Source organism: Haliaeetus albicilla, chromosome 11 (assembly GCF_947461875.1).
Source record: "Haliaeetus albicilla chromosome 11, bHalAlb1.1, whole genome shotgun sequence".
NCBI lineage: Eukaryota > Metazoa > Chordata > Aves > Accipitriformes > Accipitridae > Haliaeetus > Haliaeetus albicilla.
This window is the reverse complement of record NC_091493.1, coordinates 10,752,498-10,773,952: the sequence shown is the minus strand read 5'-3', so window position 1 is coordinate 10,773,952 and position 21,455 is coordinate 10,752,498. Positions and strand designations below refer to the sequence as shown.

The 21,455-nt window shown below is 42.4% G+C and overlaps 2 protein-coding genes and 1 non-coding gene across 3 annotated transcripts in view; 2 read left to right on the top strand and 1 right to left on the bottom strand.

Moving 5' to 3' along the window:
• The window catches only part of PARG (poly(ADP-ribose) glycohydrolase), a 70,484-nt gene extending 68,486 nt beyond the window's left edge, over nt 1-1,998 (bottom strand). Inside the window, exon 1 of the mRNA XM_069797627.1 lies at nt 1,529-1,998. Coding sequence (XP_069653728.1) covers nt 1,529-1,709 — 181 coding nt within the window. The 5' untranslated portion in view covers nt 1,710-1,998. The remainder of the gene's footprint in view (nt 1-1,528) is intronic.
• A 76-nt stretch (nt 1,999-2,074) lies between these two features.
• Nucleotides 2,075-20,732, top strand: LOC104321128 (mitochondrial import inner membrane translocase subunit Tim23). Its single transcript, XM_069796136.1, has 7 exons — nt 2,075-2,235; nt 2,717-2,775; nt 5,923-6,016; nt 6,227-6,311; nt 8,682-8,740; nt 11,338-11,448; nt 20,052-20,732. Exons 1-7 carry the CDS (start codon nt 2,139-2,141, stop codon nt 20,165-20,167), a joined length of 621 nt encoding a protein of 206 aa, XP_069652237.1. The 5' UTR covers nt 2,075-2,138; the 3' UTR covers nt 20,168-20,732.
• LOC138687950 (small nucleolar RNA SNORA74) lies at nt 7,851-8,053 on the top strand. Its single transcript, XR_011326996.1, has one exon. It is a non-coding gene; the product is annotated as a small nucleolar RNA SNORA74 (small nucleolar RNA).
• Nucleotides 20,733-21,455: the final 723 nt, after the last annotated feature.

The following is a 21,455-nucleotide window of genomic DNA, read 5'->3' as shown; positions in this document are numbered from 1 at the left end:
AACTTGCACTGAGGAAGGAATACTTATTCATTGGCGCAATAAACAGAAATGAAAGCAGCAGCATCAGAACAGAACAAAACGGCTTTGGTCTGAACTTTCACATCTGACTAGCCATTTAATCCCTATAACCAATGTAACACACATCATTTTCCTTAATACTGCTAACATCTCTTTTTGCTGCAAATAAGGTGGTATAAACATAAGAGGCAACAAAAAGACAACACATGCTGACATTCACTATAAACAAAACCAGACTTCGGTGTAATTTTTTTTAAAGTGGTCTCTAAATTTCTATTCAAGATTCCCCAAATCATTCCCATAAAACAAACCATTCTTCAGAATCTGTCACTGAGGAAAACAACTGAATTTTTAGAAGATTCTTATTTACCACTCTGTAGGAATGCATACATATAACTTCAAACTATTACCTACTCAAAGTTGCCTCTTAGTTACTGGTGACTGAGGTTTAACTCATCAACCAAAGACCACAGCAAATCTGTTCGGGTTTTTGTTGTTGTGGTTTTTTTTTTTTTCCCCTTCCCTGCATTCCTTTCTATTCCTGAAATAGGTGCTTTATTGTGCATTAAAATTTTATTTTGACAGCGTTAGCTCCAAATAAAAATAACCTAAGGAAGCCACGCGGGAACTTTTTCCTACGCAGCTCTGTTACACAGCAGGAGGAGCACCCCACACGACAAGCAGCACTCCAGGCCTGCAGCCACATGCCCATCACCCTTAGCCCATCACCCTTCCTGTCATCACCCTTAGCTCTCCCTGCCGTGATAGCCGGGCACAATACCCCGCTGAACGTCATTTCTCTTGCAGCAAGGACTTCTCTCACATGCGAGACACGCTACCTTTAGCGGCTCACACCTCACTTGGACGGTTGCACTGTTACCGAAAGTTTGTAAAGGATCAGGCACAAAGCCGGGATAACGATCCCGTACCCAAAGCCGCCTCCAAAGGCAATCAACACGCACTGCCCCACACCACCAGGCTCGGGTACACGGGACACGCTGGCTCCGGGAAGCCAAGCTAGGGACGATTCAAGCCCGACATTGAAAGCCAGCTCCGGGGAGGCTACGTGCACCGGCACAACCGGCCTCTCACCATTTAACGCTGCCCTCCCTCCCTCCGGCGTTATCACGCGAAGAGAAGCACAGCAGAGACGCAGTAAGGGGCAGAGAAGGACACCGCAACTCGGCGGAGCCCCCGGCCCGGCCGCCTCCTCCCACCGAGCCCCAGGCGCGGCAGCGGCTCCCGCGGGGGCGGGACGGGGCGGCGGGGGCCGCCGAGCAGCGCTCCGGCCCGGCTTGGGCAAGTTCAGCACTGCCCAGGCTCTGCGGGCAGAGCCGGCCCGTCCCCCGGCACCTCGAAACCGCCGAAGGCGGGGGACGGGCGGGCGGACGGGCGCCGCCGCGACGCGGACACCGGCGAACCCCGGCGAACCCCCTTCCGCGCCCGGCCCCGGCGCTCGCCCGGGCGCTCCCCCTGCCCCGGGGAGGGCGCAGCCCCGGCCGGTACAAACCTTTGTTCCCCACGGCGATGGCGGGGCTGCCGCCGCCGGAGCTGCCGCCCCCGGGACCACCCTCCTGGCGGGGACCGAGCGGCGGCGACGGCGAGCGCTCTCCCTGGGAGCCGCCGCCGGGGCTGGCGGTGCTCGGCCGGGCTCTCTTCCGAGGGGGGTCCCGCCCGCAGCCCGCACTCATCCTCGGCGGGCCCGCCTCCGCCCGCCCAGCCCGCCTCAGCCGCGCGGGCCCGCCAGCAGCCGCCGGGGCCAGGCGGCAGCCGCCCCCCGGGGACGGCGCGACGATGCGGCGGCGGCGGCTCTGCCCCTCCGCATCCTCCGGCCCCGCGGCGCCGGGCTCGTCCCGCCGGCCGCGGCCTCGGCGGGAGGGCGCGGAAGGAGCGGTGGGGCCGGGGCCGAGCCGCGTGCAGCGAGGGGGACCGGGGGCTGCCGCCGCCGCCGCTCGCAGCAAAATGGCTCCCCGCCCGCCTCACCCCTCTCACCATGGCGACCCGCTCCTCCCCCTCCGGCGGCGGGCGCGCGGGCCGGAAAGCAGTGCGGCGCGCGGCGCGCTTTACGGCGGCGCGCGGCGGTCGTGGCTGCGGCGGCGGGCGCGGGGCCCGGCGGCGCCATGGAGGGCGGCGGCAACTCCAAGGGCACGGGCCTCGGCGGCCTCTTCGGGGCCGGCGGCGTGGGGTACTCCCACGCCGACCTGGCCGGGGTGCCACGTGAGTACCGGCGCGGCAGGGGGCGGCCGGCGAGGCCGTGCGGCGGCGCCGGGAAGGCGGTATCCGCTTCCCGTCCGCGGGGCAGGGCCGGGCCGGGCCGGGCCGGGCCGGGCGGCCGATCGATCGATCCCTGCGGGCCCGGGGGCGGCAGCACCACCGCTCTCGGAAATCGGCCTGGCGCGGCCGGGGCAGAGGGCCGGGCCGGGGCGGGCCGGGCCGGCGGAGCGCGGCCGGTGAGGGGCCGAGGGCCCGCCCCGGCAACGGGCCGGGGCCGCGGGAGGCCGCGGCGCAGCGCTTCCTCCTGCCGGGGGGGCCGGGCCGGGCCGGGCCGGGCCGGGCAGGGATCGGTCCCCGCCGCGTGTCTTCACGGCGGAACGTCCGCTGCTTCCGCGCACCGGGCCTGGCCCCTTCTTACTTACCGAGTGTGGAATTGTTACCGCAGAAACTGGTGTTAAAGTACTCCATTGTTTTTTCCTTTCAGTAACCGGAATGAGTCCTTTGTCACCGTATTTAAACTTGGACCCCAGGTATCTAGTACAGGTGAGGAGGCGGCCTGTTTTTATTGTGTTGAACTCGATTCCTTTGTTTGTATATGAGGTCATATGTGAAGACCTCAAAAACCCTGCAGTGCTGTGCAGTGTGTACTGGACTCTCGAACTGATGAGCAGTTGAAAGGAACGATTTTTTTTAGTATTGTTCCTAATAAAAGCTTGCTGCGCCATGGCATCAAGGAGAAGAAAACCAGTCTTAATACAGAGCATAAGTAAGACTGTTGTGTCAATATAAGCCTGCCGCTATTGAAAAGAGGAGGTCTCCCTCCCTACTCTGAGGCATACAGCCCCAATGCACCCTTGCACAAGTTCTGGCATTTGTCACACCCTCCACTGAGCCCCTCCAATCAGTAAGAGCAGCCAGAAACTCTCCACTCTTGATGGATTAGCTTTTTGTACTGTGATGAGTTCAGTCGGTTTACAGATGTGTTCAACCAAACCCTAGACCTGATACAGGCTTTGTCATCATCTGTGCTGTCATCACAGCAGCAGCAAATTTCACACCACTTTCCTTATGTCATTTCCCAGCTGAAGAGAGACTGTCGTGAAGTAGAGCTTTCCCTTTTATTCTACAGAATAACGTAGCTGTTGTACTTACACAGCTTAATACTAGTTAACCTAACAGGATGGCCTGTAGGCCACCCTAAGGAAAATAAAATAATTTAAAATCCTATAATGTTTTCCTTTATCAGCAATATTAACTACAGCTGAAAAGGTTAAAGTTAATCCAATAAGGATGTATGTCTTAATGATTTTATTTAGTTAATATTATCTATATAGAACATTAAATTTTGCAGAAGTAGCACTGAAGGTCAACAGTTGTATCTGCTAATCTGTGTACCTTTTATTTCATGGTACACTGGGTCACTGCTGCTTTTGTAAGTGGAAAGCTATGAATGCAGTTCTGGGGGCTGTTTTTTATATTTCTCTTTCACGAGAAGCTGTTGTAGTCAAGATTACAGCATAACGTTCCCACAATGGTGGGAAGCAGGGGATGTGCCTCTGTTCGAAGTGGATTCACTAGCATGATTATCTTACCTACTGTTGTTGAGTGGTCGAAAAAAATGCTAAGTGATTATTTAGACCTCTTCTGAAAATACCCTCTAAAGTTGTCTTGTTTAGTTAGTACAGTATATCTGGGAACATGCTGGTGTTAAAAATGGTACAACAGAATTTTTGGAACAAAGCTTGTATATACTGATAGATTTATTTTTATTTTTTTTTAAAAAGCTTGCTTTAGAAGAAGAGAAGGTATTGGCATTAGCCTCATGACTAACTTGCAAAACAGTTCTAAAAATACCTATTGACATAACACTAGAGGCTACGGTTTGTGTTGTAACACTTCACTGCTCTTTATGTTTAGCACTAGCAAGTACATTGAAATAAAAGGGAATTCCATTTAAATGTGAGAATTTTTTTTTTTACTTGAACAAATTGCCCAGGCAAGCTGTGGAGTCTCCATCCTTGGAGATGCGCAAAACCCGGGTGTGGTCCTGAGCAACCAGCTAGTGCTGACCCTGCTTTGAGCAGGGGGGTTGCACTAAACAGTCTCTGCAGGTCCCTTGCAACCTTAACCATTCTGTGATTCTAAAAATTGAAAGAAAAAGACATAGCTAATATTTTAAAATACAAGAACTTACATTATTAGCCTTTAAAATTGGTTTGTCTGTGAAGGTGTGTGTGGAGGGGTGAGGGTCTCCTGTATTTAAAGATCATCAGTTTGCTTTCAGGATGCAGAGAGAAAGTCGGCCTTATTGTTGAGAATCTTACATTTTGATCCTGGCCTTACCATAATAACGAATGCTACAGCGGTACTCGTGACTTTAAAACCCACTTTCTATGTTAGTCCATTAATGCAGGCACAAACCAATGTGTTTTCTGCAATGCTTTTGTTACCTTCAGCAGGTATCCATTATAAAATAGCATGCCAGCCTTTGTCACAAACCTAGAGGATAGGCTTCCTAGGTTGTTGTCTCTGTAGAAACATAGAGGTTACATACAGAGGGTGAATGCTTCATCTTGACTTTCTGGACAATAGTGAAAACTCTTAAGAAACTGCTAACTAATGTATGCACTGAATTTCTCCAAATACCTAGTTACAGGGAAAATAGAAACCATAATATAAGTTCAGTTAACTGATAAAGTATTCACAATTTTAGAAGTTGTATATTTTTTATGTATTGCTGTCCATGTTTAGTGGCAAGTATGGACTAAGAAGACCCCTTACAATGCAATTACTTGAGCCTGCAGTTGTTGTGGTCATATATCAGTTAAATGGGGGGTGAATAATATTATGACTGGAGAGCACAGAAGCAGAAAGGGCGATCTTACCATTTTAGCACCTTATCAACACGTGTGCATCTTGGCAATGTCTCATATTGAAAAAGTGCTTTGGCCCACCTTATCTCTACACACATGCTAGTTATCAGCCCATTTCTTTAGCTTTTTGGACCAATCTGATTTACGAGAACACAAGCCTGTCCCTGTCGGAGAAAGATGGACAAGTAAAAAACTACCAACCTTGCATATTTCGTGCCTGATAATCACTAGTTTTGAATGCATTCCATGCTTTTTCATGTCTTCAAAATAGGTCACTTATTTCAGTGCAAGGAAATACTTCTTTCGGTACAAAGGCAGTTTTTCTTTAGTGCCAGAGTAGTGGAAAAACTTAATGCATTGCTGCATAAGTATAGGTTGCTCAGTGAGGAAACAGTGCTGCACAGTCAGACACCAGGAAGATTTTTAGAGAGCAGCAAGTCTTGTATTGCCTGCTGGAAGCTGTAATAGATAATTAAGCAAATAGTCATTTAAAAAAAACCAACAACCACCCACACAATATGAGTTCCGTGGCTGCCCGATGTAATTTATAAAAAGTTAGGACAGATGGGGGAAAAAAAAAGCTCTTGATCAGTTTATCTTTTTAAAGTCTTTTTTCATTCATATTAAAGTATACACATAGCATATTCCATTTCTGTGCTAGTGTGGACAACAGTTTTACAGAAACACTGGTTGTAAATGTCTTTTCTTTAGTTCATTGTATGGATTAAAGAAAAAAATTTATTATGGCATACATTTTGAAGCAGGTACACTTGGAAAATACAAAAGCATTTGTTGGTTTTGTTTTGTTTTCCCCCAGGATACAGATGAGTTTATCTTGCCCACAGGAGCCAACAAAACTCGAGGCAGATTTGAGCTGGCCTTTTTTACCATTGGAGGATGTTGTATGACAGGTAGGTGGTTGTGTTTTTCACTTTTCCCAGCTGTCCAGGTAACACCTATGTACTACAGTAATTGACGAGACTGTAAATGTCCTGTTCTTAAATAAACAGCTATTTGACTTCAGTCTATACACTGAAGTCTATTCTCAGTATTTGTTTCTAGTATTGTTCTTTTTGTTCCTTTTCTTCTTAAAAAGTAATAACTGATATTATGCTAACTAGGGGCAGCATTTGGTGCACTGAATGGTTTGCGACTTGGCTTGAAGGAGACGCAGAATATGGCGTGGTCAAAACCTAGAAATGTACAGTAAGTGTTTAATCCCCCCAAAGAGTACACCTCAGTGACAGAGTTGCTTCTTCCAGCTTGTACAAGGTTAGATCCGAATATACTGCAAAAATAAATGTATTTTTGTGTCTTTAGTGGGGACAAACAAGAGTCAGTGTTTGTCTTCATCAGCTTATGAAATGTTTTTAGTTATAAGGATGTTCAGTTCAAGCTTTTTGCTTTTCATTTAGTGACAACTGGTGTGTCCTCTGACTTACCTTAAATATTTGAGAATAAATTACTACTTTGGTATTTACTAGAAATCTACTTCGAAGTCAAAACAGTGTTTTTATATGTTGAAGTATTCCCAGAAGCAGCACAGTTTGCTTTGAGCTATTTTTTGCTGTCACTTAGCTGAGAGCGAGTTCTCTCTTCTTTCCCAAACTTTTCAAAACCAGGAAGAGATTAAAATGCAGAAGCTGGGCCTGCCTGGATTTGCATTAGGGATGACATTCGTACGTGCTGCTGAGCAAGTGTTGCATGGTGGAAGTTGTTATGGATTACAGCGTCCACGAATACGCATGGTATTCCCGTATTTTTACCTTACCTGATTATTTGAAAGAACGCAGTAAAGATAGGAACACATTTTTTTCCAGCAGTATGCTTCTCCTAGAATTATTGGTAGTTTAGACGTAACTATAAGAAAACTTAAGTGCCTGTGAAGGAGACATAGCAAACTAGAGGAGTGGAATAACTGGGGGAAAACATTTTCACTCCCACAATACTTTGGAAAAAGGGAGTTTTAGAGGAGGAATTTAGTATTTCCTAGGATAGTTTGTACTGGCTCTGCTCCTTTTTAAATTCTGTTTCTGTATTCTTCATCCCCTTTTTTACCATCTTTAGATTTACAGCTAGAACCAAAATATTCCCCATTATAATTATGACTCTTCCATAACGTCCTAGATGAACAGAGTTGTACGTCCTAGATGAACAGAGTTGTACTTTATGTATTTGGAATGAGCCGAGTCACAAAAACATGTTGAGTGGACTTTGATGGGTCGAGTCCAGCAGGTGGCAGTCAGTGCTCATGCTGCTGTTAGTACTTGCCCTTCAAGGGAAAAGGCCTGCTGAAGGTCATCACCTTGAAACTGTGTATTAAATTCCACGTTTTCCTAATCAGGTGCAGGGAAGAGACTTGCCTAGCTAGATTTCCTTCAAATTTATCCTTAGTATACACAGATTTTATTTTTTTTTTTATGAATTTGAATTTTGCTGTTAATCCCCATCATCAAACATCTCACAGTATGTCATGGTTATGAAAATTATGAATTTTCTCATCAATTCAGAATTGATGGGGATGGGGGTTGTAATTAGGGGGAGATTGTCAACACCCTAGCCTCTTGGATTTTTTTCTCTTGTTTCAAAATGAAGTTTTCCATTATTGTTTAATTCAATACCTAACCATATTCATTAATGGCCTGTGTCTCCTAATGAAAATTATTGAAAAGGAAAAGTAGTGGAAAATAAATCAGAAGGAACATAATGTGTGACACTTTCATTGCTTTAAATGATAAACTAAGTTCCAGTGGTAGTCAGCTGTCCAGAGCAGTACTGTGCCTGTGATAGTGTTACACTGCTGGGAGATAAAGATCAGTCATTTCTTCTGGCTGCTGTTGTCACCGTTCTGGAGACAGCTGATGCCAAAAAGAAGTGACATTGTGCTTCCCTGAGAGTGCGCTAAAGATTTGCTTTCCCTCTTTAGTGCTAGTCTGGAAGCACACATACAGAAATACTCTGGGTACTTGACCTTTTGTTGGGCGCTAAGTTTGACAAATGGAAGTGCAAAAGATTGCCTCTTTTCTTCCTGACTTGCTTTAGTTCAGACTTGCTTTTAATACCTACACCATTTGTTCAGGTGTCACCATGCTCCCTGACACATGGTCCCTGTATTGCTTGCACCTTCTAGAAGAGCACTCTAGTCTTCTTGGAGGTCTTTTACCCAGTTAGGTCAGCATAAGCATATCAGTCATTCTCAGTAGCTATGTGTAGTCACCATGTAAGGAACATTTATCAGCTAGGGTTAGAAAGTCATTTGAAGGGAAGAGATTGGATTCTTGGTAAGGGGCAAGTTTGACTTGAAAAGAGAGAAAGATTTTCTTAAGACTTGACAGGACTAAATATTTGCCTTCAGTATTGCTTGCATTACTATTTGTAGTATGTGTGATGAAGGAGATTATGTATTACCAAGCTGTGTGCTTTTCCTCACTGGTTTGTTTTGAAGGGCTTTTGGTTCATTATTCCAGTTTTATTAATCAAATGTATAGTTGTAAACATATTACACCTATCATAAACACTGCGTCAATGTAAACACGGAGAGCTAAAGGTTTTAATACCTTTTTAACTCCTTTATAGAATTCTAAATATGGTGACAAGGCAAGGAGCGTTATGGGCTAACACTCTGGGATCTCTGGGTAAGTAAACTCATTATTTTGTAGGGAAAGCAATTTAAACATGTAACTGTTTGATGGGAAAGTGTATTCTCTAAATTTTCATTATGAAATCCATCAGGAAGAACTGCAGGTTTGTTTTTCTTTGGGACATGAGGGCATTTCAGTAAACATTGAAAAGGAAATTAAAGGCTAAAGTAGAATTTGAAGCATAAGTAGCCAAAAGCCTGTAATTAGAAACCAAAATTTTTAGTATATTACGAACAAGAACTCTAGCTATAGAATAGCAGGAATAACTGAAAGTTATAGGTAATGCTTACTTGTTAATAAATTCCAGTTAAATCACAACTTAAGTCAAAAAATGTAATTGAATATTTCAGAAATAACTTCAATAACCTAAAAGACTCAGTGGTCGTGTGAGCAACTGCCTGATGTCTGTTTCCAGCTAAAGAGTCAACAAAATTTTATCTGTAGAAGAAATGTGATAGTGACTACAAAGACTTATCCTTTTATGATGGTAGCTTAGCTAGAAAAATCACATATGATACTACCCACTTTAAATCTAAATGTTGCTTATAACTAATACAGGTTAGGAAAAAAGAGAAAAGAAAATGCTCAAAAGCCTGATGTATGAAAAAGAAACTTCTGTGAACTGAGATTTGGGTGGGGAGGGGGCTAGGAAATAAAATCACAGCAGTTGCCTCAGAAAAACAACTTCAGGTGATTTCATAAAAGTCAGTGGAATAACTAATGCCCTAGAGAATACAAGTTCTTTGGTTCCCCCCCGCCCCAATCTTAAAAGACCAAAGGGTGCTCAGTTTGAAAGGAGAAATCCAAAGCTGTTGAAGTTATTTTGAAGAAGATTAATGATGGAACTCATTGCCCCATGAAGTGATAACAGAAATTAGCAATATTTAAAACAAGAGATTACATCATACTTTAACCCAGTCTACATATATTTGAATTTTGAAAAATGCATCAAAGCATAGGCTAAGTTGCATTTATTACATTTTGTTTCAGTCTTATTTCTAAAGAGTAGATTAGTCTGCCATTTAACTCAGACATCAGCTTTTGACGTATAATATAGAGGCCATGGTTAGAGATGGGCTTCTGAACTACAGTGAGAATGGCACTTTTCATAAGAGATGCATATTGCCTAGTGAGTTTTGTGGTGGGATGTTTGTTTTGTTTTTCTTATTTTCTATTCCACATCTAATCGAAACGTCTGAAAACTGAGATGCAGGCACACTGCAGTTCAAGGTTCCAGGTTAAGTGACACATTAACAGGTTTTTTCAGCTGTGTTTGAAGAAAGATTACTCAAGAAAATGTTTGTGCATTCCAGTAACAAACTGTTATTTCTCTTATAAAATATGGCCTCCCAAGCCACAGAGCTACGCAGAACTTGTTATTTTGTGATTTGGTATAGCTCTGCCTTGTCCTAGGTACCAGAGAAGTTCCTTTCAAGGAGCTGAGGTATTTTTGCCTCTTAATTCACTTGTGCAGCATTTCTGTACCTCAGAGATTCCTTTTGTCACTACCGACAATTTTTCTCATTTTGTTCCTAAACAGAGGTAGCAACATCTGTGTTTTTTTAGATGTTGAATTCAGCTTTTCCTTCCCCTCATTGTTAATACTATGTGCTACTAAGACAAGGTAAAATACCATTGCCTATGCTGAATGGAGAGAGATGCTACTGTTCAACTCATCAGCATTAATATGGTTGCTTATGAAGTATTTACATGCTTTTTAGCAGAAGTAAAGATTTCAAATTCTTGGAGGACAAGGGATGAATTAAAGTGGCATGGTGTCTTTTTCACTTTAAAATGATGACACACTCTACTGTTCTTTGTCAGCATGAAATGTGATTATAGCATGAGGGGTGAGGATGGGGGTGCCTTCTCCCTTCATCAAAATGCATAGATGATATATGCATCCATACTAAAAGCCCATGCATTTCTCTTTCTGGTCCTTTCCAGGATAGTCCCCAAAGTTCTCCCAAAGCAAAAGGCCCTCTGGGGACAAAGTTTTTATATCCAGGCAGAGGTGAAGCAGCTGTAAATGTCAAATCCAAAGCAATCTAATACTCGTTTATACGGGAAATGCAGCCCAATGTACTTCAGCCCTTGATAACATGATCTGAATGCTGCACTTAACTTGCATTTCATCTCAGTCACACGTGGGCAACAATTTTCTCTACTACCTAGAAAGTGTTGTTTAGTTTCATGCAATCCACAGAAGACAGTATAAAGCCTGCCACTACAAAGTTAAACCCTCAAAAGTTTTTTAAACAAATTTGAACTAGCAAAATGGGCTTAAACTTCAGTCAGTGCTTTATATCACATATTTATCATGTCTTGAGGCAGTACTAGATGTCATGAAGAATGCTACTTTATAACCAAGCTGTAGCTAGAGAACTAAAATTATCTGTAAAATAGAAATAGGTCTGGAAAAAAACACAAAAGACAGCATTTTGCAGAGGATTCCCCCCCCCTTTAAATAAACAGAAAGTCTGTGCTTCAGAAGCATAGTCTAAATAGTTACACCGGGACTGGATTCCAAGCCTTGTGTCTCAGAGAATGGGAGTTTTAACTTGAATTTTTAATATGTTTTTCTTTCTCAGCTCTACTTTACAGTGCATTCGGAGTCATCATTGAAAAAACACGAGGTGCAGAAGATGACCTGAACACTATAGCTGCTGGAACCTTGACAGGAATGCTATACAAAAGCACTGGTAAAGTAACAAAATGTTTCTAGTTTTCCTCTTCTTGTGCTTTATGGTAGTTATTAGGATTCTCATTACTTTTACTAAATACTGTCCCGCTCTGAAAATCAGTAGTGTAAAAATGGTACACTAGGAACGAAGACCTATTAGTTCAATATCCCCTAACCCACACATTTTTTTCACGCAGCTAAGTCTACTCAAGGAAAACTTGCACTTAAAAAAAAAATATCCAGCTGAATTAAATTGGATTCTTTCCAACTTGCACAGGACAATAATCATGAAAGCCAAATTATGTCTGTTACATACTGAATAAACACTCAAATATTTACTCAGATTTGTAGTGAGATTGTATAAAATACATACCCAGCTCATTCTTAGCCATGTTTTTCAGGTATAGCAGGAATAAAACCAATAGTTTCTCCAGTCCATGAGTGGATGCAGGCAAATGGGAACTACCTTCCAAAGTGGAAGGGGGCAGGGGAGGGGAGAAATACACAGAACACAGTTTGACTGCATCGAGATGAAACTTCTTACAAGTGATTCATGTGATAGTACCTGGAGCTGCAAAAAAGCTGTACACATAAAGAAACTGATATATTTATAAAGTTATTACTTAGCTGTTTGTGAAACTGTTGTCTTGTGGTAGGACTCTAGTCTTTGCATAGTGGTCAAAACCAAGAAACAATGTTATTTGAGAACAGCATGGATTTAAGGTTAGTTTGCTGATGCGTAGTGAATTGTTTGCAGAAGAGAGGGTCTGAGCTTCATCAGCAGAATGCCTCTTAACACATATTCCAAGCTCAACAATTGAGGGGATCATCTTTTTTAGAGGACTGCTGGGTACCACAGATGGACATTACCACAGGAAAAATGTATATGTTTTAAGTACCTCGATAAAGGTTTGGCTATAGGATTCACCTCTATTTTACTGAGGAGATAATTCTAGAATTAACCTATGTACTTTTACATAACTAACTGAGCCTCAGTGTCTTAGAAGTGTTCCTGAAGGCTAGCTTTATATATGGGGCAAAACAGTTTGAGAAGTCTTATTTTCCTGTTGGCCTAGACTGTTTGAAACCAAAAATAATTGGCTTGAGCAGCCTTCATAAATATTAGCTTGTGCACTTAACCTTGCAAGAGCACATAGCTCTCTTGTAATCAATTACTTATTTGGGGTTTCACGAGTAATACAACAGATCACCAACAACAGCTGGATAGGGTAGCAGTATAGAAGTCTAATGTTTTCTGTAGGAAGTTATTAAGAAGAACTGCCATCTACGCTCCAGCAGAAGCTTCCCCCTTACCTTTCAGAAGTATAGAGCTGGCATTATGTGTAATTCTTGGTGCAGTGCAACCATGGGGTAACTACTCCAGTCACATGCACAGTCATCTGACACTACAAAAATTTTTCTTACCAGAGCACAGTGGGACTTTTGTTTGTAATAAAGGATGTACCAAGCTAATAGTAGCACTGATAAAGGTAAATGTAGTCAATAAGTCTGTATTCATTACAGTATTGTATTTCAAGTATGTGTTGTGCATATGAACTGTAGTGCGTAGAAACTCCAAAGAAATACATTTTTCACCATATGCAGAAAATTTGAGTGGCACAGCAGACCTTAAAGGTCAAGGATTAGTTCTGGAAGTGAAAAGATTAATTCCAATCTTATTTTCCTTTTTTTCTTTCATGCTCTGTCCCTCTTGCTTCCTCTCCTGTCACCTTATGCCAGAATGCCCTTCCTAATTCTGTATGGCAAAGCTTCCTTCTAAGTTGTGCCTTTACCCAGCATCAATATATATTTACCTAAAAAACCTTGAATATTTAAACCATATGCAAATGATCAGTTCACATCTGGGACGTATTTCAAGATTGTAATCATTTCCTGTGTTACATGGAATGCCATGTTGTGTTGGCATTAACAAAGGGACATTTCTGTTATGAATCCCTGTATTTTAGTGTTGGCTGGAAACTCCCACAAACAGGCCATTTCAAATCAAGGCTTTCTGTAATCCACAAAGGGTGGGTACGGATTTCGAGGCAGTGCTGTTCAAACACTCAGATTTCCTGCTTCCATCAGTCCTGTTCTGTAAAGAGATCAGGGACATATTTAAGAAGAAACTGTATAAAGTATGGCAGGTTTTTTATTATGACTTTCTGGTTAATATTTAGACATAGCACTGATGGAAGAATCACATCAGCAACCCTGCTGCACTGAAAAATACTCTTGTGTACACTGCACTACAGCCTAGATTGAATTTCTGAAACAAATAATTAAGCCTTTGCTAAGGGGGATGAGTAAACAGGAAAAAAAAAAGTGGGAAGACTTTTTGAAGGCTGAAATTTCTTGCCCCAGACTGGTCCCTGTTTTCACAATTTGTCCTTGTAGACGTGTTAATCATTACCAAAATGCCAGCAGTCAAACAAAAAAGGCTTTCCAAAATACGCACGTTCTAGAGCCATTAGATTGTGAGCAGTTATGTGCGAGGCTACTTAACACACAACTCGTGTAAGAGAAGATAAAAGAGCATTAAAAAGTCTGCAGGTGAGCACTGTGGAAGTTCAGCCCCCCTGTGTTCACTGAAGTGGCATTAGTCACTGAAAGTTCCCCACTGCAAGTGACTAAAGCAGTTAAGACCCCCAGACTTCTGGTCCTCCTCAGAGTGAGTCAGGTACTGTTAACTTGCCATTATAAATCAAGCGTTAACTGGAATCCTTCTCAGCATACTGTATGGCTTAAGTTAACAGATGTTGAATTGAGTTGAAGGTAAAACTGATTTGAGGAGGTTTGAAACAGCATACTAGTTGATCCCTTTGACCAAAGTGATGTCTAGCTTTCGCATTTATTTGAAATGAAATTTAATACCAAGATTACTCATTAGATTTTAGCCCAAATGTAGCAATCTAAGTACAGTATTAACTTGTTACACTAGACTTGCAGCTTTATGGAAGCTGCATTCTGAGTTCACAACTTAAACAGAATGTTCTGGGTAGAAGTTGAGTGACGGAGGGGAAAAAAACCCCTTTGTGTTCCTTTGCCAGTGGCATATGTAGTAGAAATGTTGCAACTTAGCCAATCCTGTTTAAGTTTTGCTAAAAGGGAATCTAATATCCTAAGTCCACAAGGATAGCTTTTCCATTTAATAAGAGATTATTCTTCAATTTCAAGCAAAAGCAGAAATTGAGATCTGTTATGCCAAGTTTTTTCTGTTAAATGTTACGAAGCGCAAATACTAACGTATCTTAAAACAAACAAATATTTAGCCCTCTTGCATGTGTTTTCAACCTCTTCTCTAAATCAAACATCTTTATTTTGTTTTTTCATAATTGTATTAGTTTCTGAAAGTAGCAAAAATCAAAAAGATTATTGTCACTGTGCACTATGTCACTATTATTCCCTCCCACCATGAAAGTGCACGTTGTTCCAGTCATCATGTCACAAAGGTACAGCTGGTTGAGGATCTTACAGTCCTCCTCAAGCATGCAGGATTGATCACTCGGGAAAAAGATACTGAGCTAGGTGGGGACTTTGGTCTGACCCAGTGTGACAGCCATTAATTTCTCATTGAAATTCCTGACAGAGGCTTCAGTAAGCAAAAAAGTTAAATAACCTTTACCTCTTATCTGAGGGTTACACAGGTTGTAGATGTTCTTTTTCTTAAATAATTTTTTTTTCCCCTCTTGAGGTTAGGGAAAACGGGAACAAAAATAATGCTTTGGACAAACTAAATTATTTTGTTTAGTGTACTTCTGTGCGGTAGGAACCCAATACTAGATAGAGCATCTCATGCCTTTTGCACAATAGGTGTTACATAGTTTGGTATAAAATCGTATGCATCTGAAAAGAAGGCAATTGCATGCTAGCAATAGCTGAAGGGAGTAGTTGTCATTTTAAGACCTCAGAACACAACCCTGAAAAGTCAATACATTATGAACTAATTAAGAAGGGCTAAATGCTTTATTGCTAGCCGTAAAGTCTGGCCAGAGCTAAAGATAGGTTTTGTGACATTCAGCGGGTAGGAGTTCAGGGCAGCTGTGTTAGCTAACTACTTCTTGAGCTATAAAAGCCTCTTTCCTTTAGGCTCAGTCTGGGATGAGGGGAGGGGGCAGGCAGGGTTTTTTTCTTGTTTCTGTTTGGTGAGGAGTGGGAGGTTTTTGCAGACTGCTGCAGGTATGGCCCTGGGATGTCTTATTTTTCTGCATTATTTGGAGAAAAGGAAGTAAAGGATTTGCTTCTGAATTTTGATATTCAGGGCTGTCAGGCATTTTAGAAATTAAGAACCTCTGTCAAAACCTGCTTTTAACATAACAACTCTATAGGACTATTAATCAAATGGTATTTAGTGAAAGTATTTTGTTTCAGGTCTGAAATAAGGAAGAGATAAGGGTAAAGTACAAGCACGTGCTACAGGTAATAGCTTGTTGAGGCTTTCTTTGTCACTTGAGGGCTAACATCTAAGAATACGTGTGGCCACTGAGAGCAGTGCTGCCTTCTGCCCTGCTCTGCTAAGTAGAATCAGTGAACTAAAGTTCCCTGTGCTGCAGGAGACCTGTAGCTGAAGTAGTCTCCTGTTAGTCAGGTGCTGGTGCTTTCACTCAGTGAGAAGACAGGGAATGTTAATAATGTTTGCAAAGTAATTTTAACAGCTTTAATACTTTTAAATTAAATTGTAAATTCTTACTGTTTTTCTAATTTAGCCTTCATACCACAGTAAGTACAGGAAGTGTTCCCTGTCTCAAGCTTTGCTGTTTCTGTATTTTAACTACAATACTGTCTTAGCTGCAGCAGTATGAAAGTGGAACATGCTTTTCTGGAATGTATCTTGTTTCCAAAAAGAAGTTTATCAGTTTCCTTAATAATTTCTGTACCCACAGACTTTGCCCACACTTAGAAGATTTCATAAAGTGACCCCTGTGGAGCAGCAGGAGGAAACTATTCGAATTTTCTACTGACATAAGACCACCCACAGATGTTCAAACAAATGTCTGCCTGATGGTTCAGAGGGTCTGGCTAGCTACCACTGTTCTTGCATTTGGAGAAAAACTGAGGTTGCCTTGTACATTTGAAAAGTCAAGCCCTTTAAACCATTTAAAAATATTTTTGTTCCTGGAAGCCCTAAAGGAGGAGAAACTGTTTGCATTCTGAATATCAGAGAGAGAGATTGGAAGACAGAAAACTAATCACAACTTAACTATTACAATTCTTTTGTTTGGCATAAATACCTATGTCTGGTTTTTCAGTTAAGGTATTTCTAATGTTTGCTGTTGGATGGTTCTTGCTTTAAAGATCCCAGGAACTATCCCAGGATAGAGTAACACATTCTGAAAATAGACACACTAAGGTCCTAACTGGAAGATTTTGCCCTCGTGTTATGCCATATAGATAACGATTTTACCTACTATATGAGTCAAATTCAGTGTTAGGAGTGGATCATACCATAAAGAAATGCAAAGCTGCACTATTAGAATGCTGTGTGTCATTGCATAGCATACTCCAAAACCTATTCTAAATGCATAGAAGAGGGACAATACTCTGTGGTGAAAGGGTGCAGCAGCTAACGTCAGAGACTAAATTCTCATATAGAGAACATCAGATGTATTTTTGGAAACCCATAGCAGTTCTCAACTATTGTGCAAGGTGCTTGATCTCAAAATACCTGCTTTCAGAAGTGTCTGTCAGCTGGAACTTTAAGTTATCTTATTCAGACTTGCAAGATTAGGGGCTTATGACCATGTTTCTAGGAGGGTTTGTCAAGGCAGATTTGGTATCAGAGGCTTGCAGAGAGTGATTGCAGAGGAGGGGTGGGAATGTGTTCTATCATGCAAACACAGCTGGGATGGGAGTGGAGAATTTTTTTTTTTTTTTTTTTTTAACAAGGTAATCTTCTCAGAGGGCTTAACATTTCCTGCCCAGCAACTGGGCTGCATTCTACAGTGCATTACTGTTTGATGCCTGCCACAGACTTGGAGATACTTACTCAAATGCAAATCTAACCAGTTAGGGAAAGTTTTTTCTTTCCCTTTTTTTGTAATTACTGTGGATAGTTCAGAAACCAGGTGCAACTGCTACAAAACAGATGACTGGCAGAATTTTGTAGCAGAAACATAGGGAGCCTGGTAAGAAACATTTCTTGCATGTTTTCTTCTTGGATTTTTTCTAACTCAGTAATTTACCTATACCGACTGCACAAGCAGTGCCTGTTCATTAAACAGACTTCCACTGAAACATCTTCTTCAGCAAAGTCCCCAAGTTGTCCACAAGACCTACAGACTGCTTTAGGCCCGGTGGTTGGCACTTTGTAAGTGGATTCAGAGCTGCCAACCTCACCTGGCTGACCTCAGCACATGAAAATATTATCATTATTTTTTGTGTTAGGAGTAGTATGTCTTAGCAGTGCTGTGTCTAAGTCTGCATGGATGCTAGAAAGTGGCTCAGCTATCCAAATTAAAGAAGGTAACTTTCTTGTACAATCCTGACTTCACAGAATCTGGAACCAGACTTGATCAGCCTTCAACCTACCTTTCTTCCATAGGAAGAATAGGATTTTAAGGGGAAAGGAGAGGAATTGAACCTGGGGGCTGAGGGAGGAGTCTATGGGAATAGTCATAGCTCTGTACTGTGTTGCGTTCTGTGAGGATGTTCCACATTTCATGCATTTCCCTGTATACCATAATGGTTAGGAGCCCTCTTTGGGGGTTTCTTCTGTAAGCAATTGCTTTCTAATACAAATAGCGGAAAATCAGGCTCACTAATGTTTTATTCATTTTTCCCAAAAGTAACAAGGAGTTAGCATTTTTACAGATTATCTCAAATATTTGTTTTGCACAAAGTGTCCTTTAAATTTCACCTGTGGCTTTTTGCCAGAAGCTGCTTGCACATGGTTAGTTCTGTGTACCCAGCTGCAACCCCTTCATGTGAAAAGCTTTTTGTGCAACAAATTCAGGATGACTTATCAAAAATAGAAGTCTACATCTGCATTCCTAAATCCTGATTTAGGCACGTAGGTGCATAAACATTATGGCTTTCCTTAGAGCTGTTGAGTTCTCAACAGTTAGGGCAGTGAACTCAGCCTTACAGTCCAAAAACCTCTCGAATCACCACAGCTAGTCTGGCAATGAAATTTGTAGAAACTATGGCTAGACATGACCTCTAGTGCCAAGCCCAACTTGTGCAGCTTCTTGGTTTCATTACATGCCTGGACAATGTGAGTAGGTTTAACAACTCCAATGAAATCCGTTTAATCTTGCAGCACAGGTAATGCAGTCTCAGTCTGGCTGACACCAACAGCTTCTTGCCCCACTACAAGCCTAAATGCAATTCTGTGAGACAACTTTATGACCACAATGGGAAAAAAAAAAAATCACTGATTACTGAGATGCATTTCTTTTCAAGTTAGAGGAACCTGAATTCCACTGTCAGTTTTACCAATAAAGCAGGCAGGTTTTATCTAGCTGTAAGCAGAAACTGGCCTTGTTCTATATACTGTACACATTATCTAACTTGCTTCAGCTGGGATTGATAAACATTGCAGAATCAAACTCAGTGAAGTTTTCCTAGTGTTAAGGGTCATACTCTCAGGTGTTCCTGCACATTTATAGTATGTTCTGGGAGCTTTAGCAAGGTACTTTCTACTACTGAGGAATAGAAGCATTTTGGTGTTTAGGAAAAGCAACAGAAGTTTCTACTTCTGTCCCTGTACACCACAGCCCTCACATGGATGGAATGGAGTTGTGATGCCATCTGACTCCCAGCTCCAGCCAGGTGTGCTGGCTTCTGGTAGTAGCCAAACGTGCCCTGTATTTTTACCTTCACAACTTGCAGAAGCTTCAAGTCTTGAGTGAGCAGTAAATATAAAATAAAAAAAGAAAGATTTTTTTTTTTTAAATCACCTGTGGGACTCAATTTTTGCCATTGCAAGATGATAATTTTGCATATTAATAATAGTAAGAATAAAGAAAGTTGTTCGATGTATGACCTAGTAAATTCTTGCCAGTTGGTCCCTTTCATCTACTTTTTTTTTTTCCAAAAGGCTTTAAGATTCCAAAGACACAAAAGCAGTGATAAGTTCTCTGTGATGGCCCTCATTAATCTCTGGAGCCCAAGGTCATGTCCACATCAGCTGCTGTTGTGTTCACTTATTTCCCTCCTGCCCTTTCTCCTCCCCCCCCAAGCCTAGTTACCATAACTGACAAACATTATTATTATTATTCCTCATCTGAAATCCTAAATGGAGGAGTTCTTAAAGCAGGAAGAGATCATATCTGTCTGTAAACACCTGTGTTGAGGACAGATGGAATAGATAAAGTAGGACTTACGAAAAGCCACCTTTGCTTCAAGTGTTCTGTAGTGGTTCTCTCGGGCAATAGTGCTAAAATAGTTTGAGAGGAAGTCATACCAGCAGAATTAGTATCAGGATCAGGAATGACCTTTCTTGAGCCTGGCAGCAGATTTAAGGGCAGGGTAGAATTAGCACAGGTACCCTTTCTGGAAAGTTATTCATAAAAGAAAAACCGTTTCATTAAGATGCCTCTGGATTTGAACAGCTTCTTGGAAGTTGCTGTAGCTGATCATTTCCTTGGATGTAACTTTAATGGGTTTTAATCTGTTTTTCAGGTGGAGTGCGTGGGATAGCACGAGGTGGTATTGCAGGTCTGACACTTACCGGCCTCTACGCTCTTTATAACAACTGGGAGCACATGAAGGGCTCCATAGCCCGGCAGTCCCTCTGAGCAGGGCAGCCAGCGCTGGACGGAGGACACGCTTGCATAGTCACCAATCAAATCAGTTGCGAGATCTGTCTGGTGCCCCTTCCTATTTTATTTACAATTAGTGTGAAACTGGAGGAAGCTATGCTGGGAGGAACCTCTTGACACCATGTAGCTGGACTGGCCCTTTTCTTCCCGCCAGCCAGTCGCTGGAGAGGCAGCAATATTTGTTGGACCTGCAAGTAAGCAGAGTGGCCACCGAGATAGAGTCTCCCTGACACGCTCACCAGCTAGCCCTGGGCCAGAGCTACGAGGCATGCTCGAGTCCCATAGCTGTACCTGCTGCGCTACCAGGTTTGTTCGGTTGCGTGTGCTACCACGATAGCGCTGCATAATAAAGTCTGTGTCCATAGAGCTATTCACTGCAGTTTTTCAACGTGCATCGCCCGGGCAGCCGGCGCCCCAGCAGCTGGAGCCAGCGGAAGCCTTAAGTAGCAGCTGGCACAGGGCAAGGCTTGTTATTCTGACAGCACAGGGTAAGCTGTAAAAAGGGATGTCATCATTAATAAAAAGGGTGGTACTTACGCAATACTGTTTCTATGCTTTGCTGTTCCGACTACTGATAAGACAAAAATGTGCTGCATCCAGTGACTTTTATTTACAGTTTTGTTTTGGAGGACCAATGTGATAAAATCCTGGGGGAGTTAGTGGGTGACGGGGGAAGTGAACTAACAGGCTGATGGTCTCCTGATGCGAGGTGATGGTGAGGCATACCAGGGCTTGACTCCACTCCCTTATTTGCACTAATAAATAAGGAACTGGTTGTTTCTGGGCAAGGTACAGTTGCTGTTGCAGCTGCCAGTGGATTATCAAAGCTCTTGGGTGCTCCAGGATCTCGGAACTCGTTTAGCTAACAGTTAGAAACCAAGCAGTAGAAATACTCCTCTTACCGCCCATTACAGGATTTTTAATTAGTGACAAGCTTTTTCCTCCAAGTAATATTTGTAGGTTTTTGGCAGAATGAAGACATGTGATGAACCTACACCTTTTCCAGTGTTAAAATTAAACCATGTACCAAGCATCATTTGCAGATAAATTAAACAGTAAGTTGTGAATTAGTTCAGTAATTGGAATTGCTGTATAACAGCAACTTTTAAATAATTAAACAGGTCTTGAGACAGCATGAAGGTAGGTCAAGGGAAAAACAAGAAACTTACCGCTCAATAGACAACTTAATGCAAAACAAGAGTTTACTTTGAGTTTTCCCTACTAAAACAGTTCTTGGTAACTACATGGCACCCAACAACATAGA

Excerpts from the sequence above, each read along its gene's own strand:
- LOC104321128 (XM_069796136.1), top strand. The coding sequence starts at position 2,139 with ATGGAGGGCGGCGGCAACTCCAAGGGCACGGGCCTCGGCGGCCTCTTC. Across the intron at positions 2,236-2,716 it reads CGACCTGGCCGGGGTGCCAC|TAACCGGAATGAGTCCTTTG; the intron begins GTGAGTACCGGC and ends TTTTCCTTTCAG. Across the intron at positions 2,776-5,922 it reads ACCCCAGGTATCTAGTACAG|GATACAGATGAGTTTATCTT; the intron begins GTGAGGAGGCGG and ends GTTTTCCCCCAG.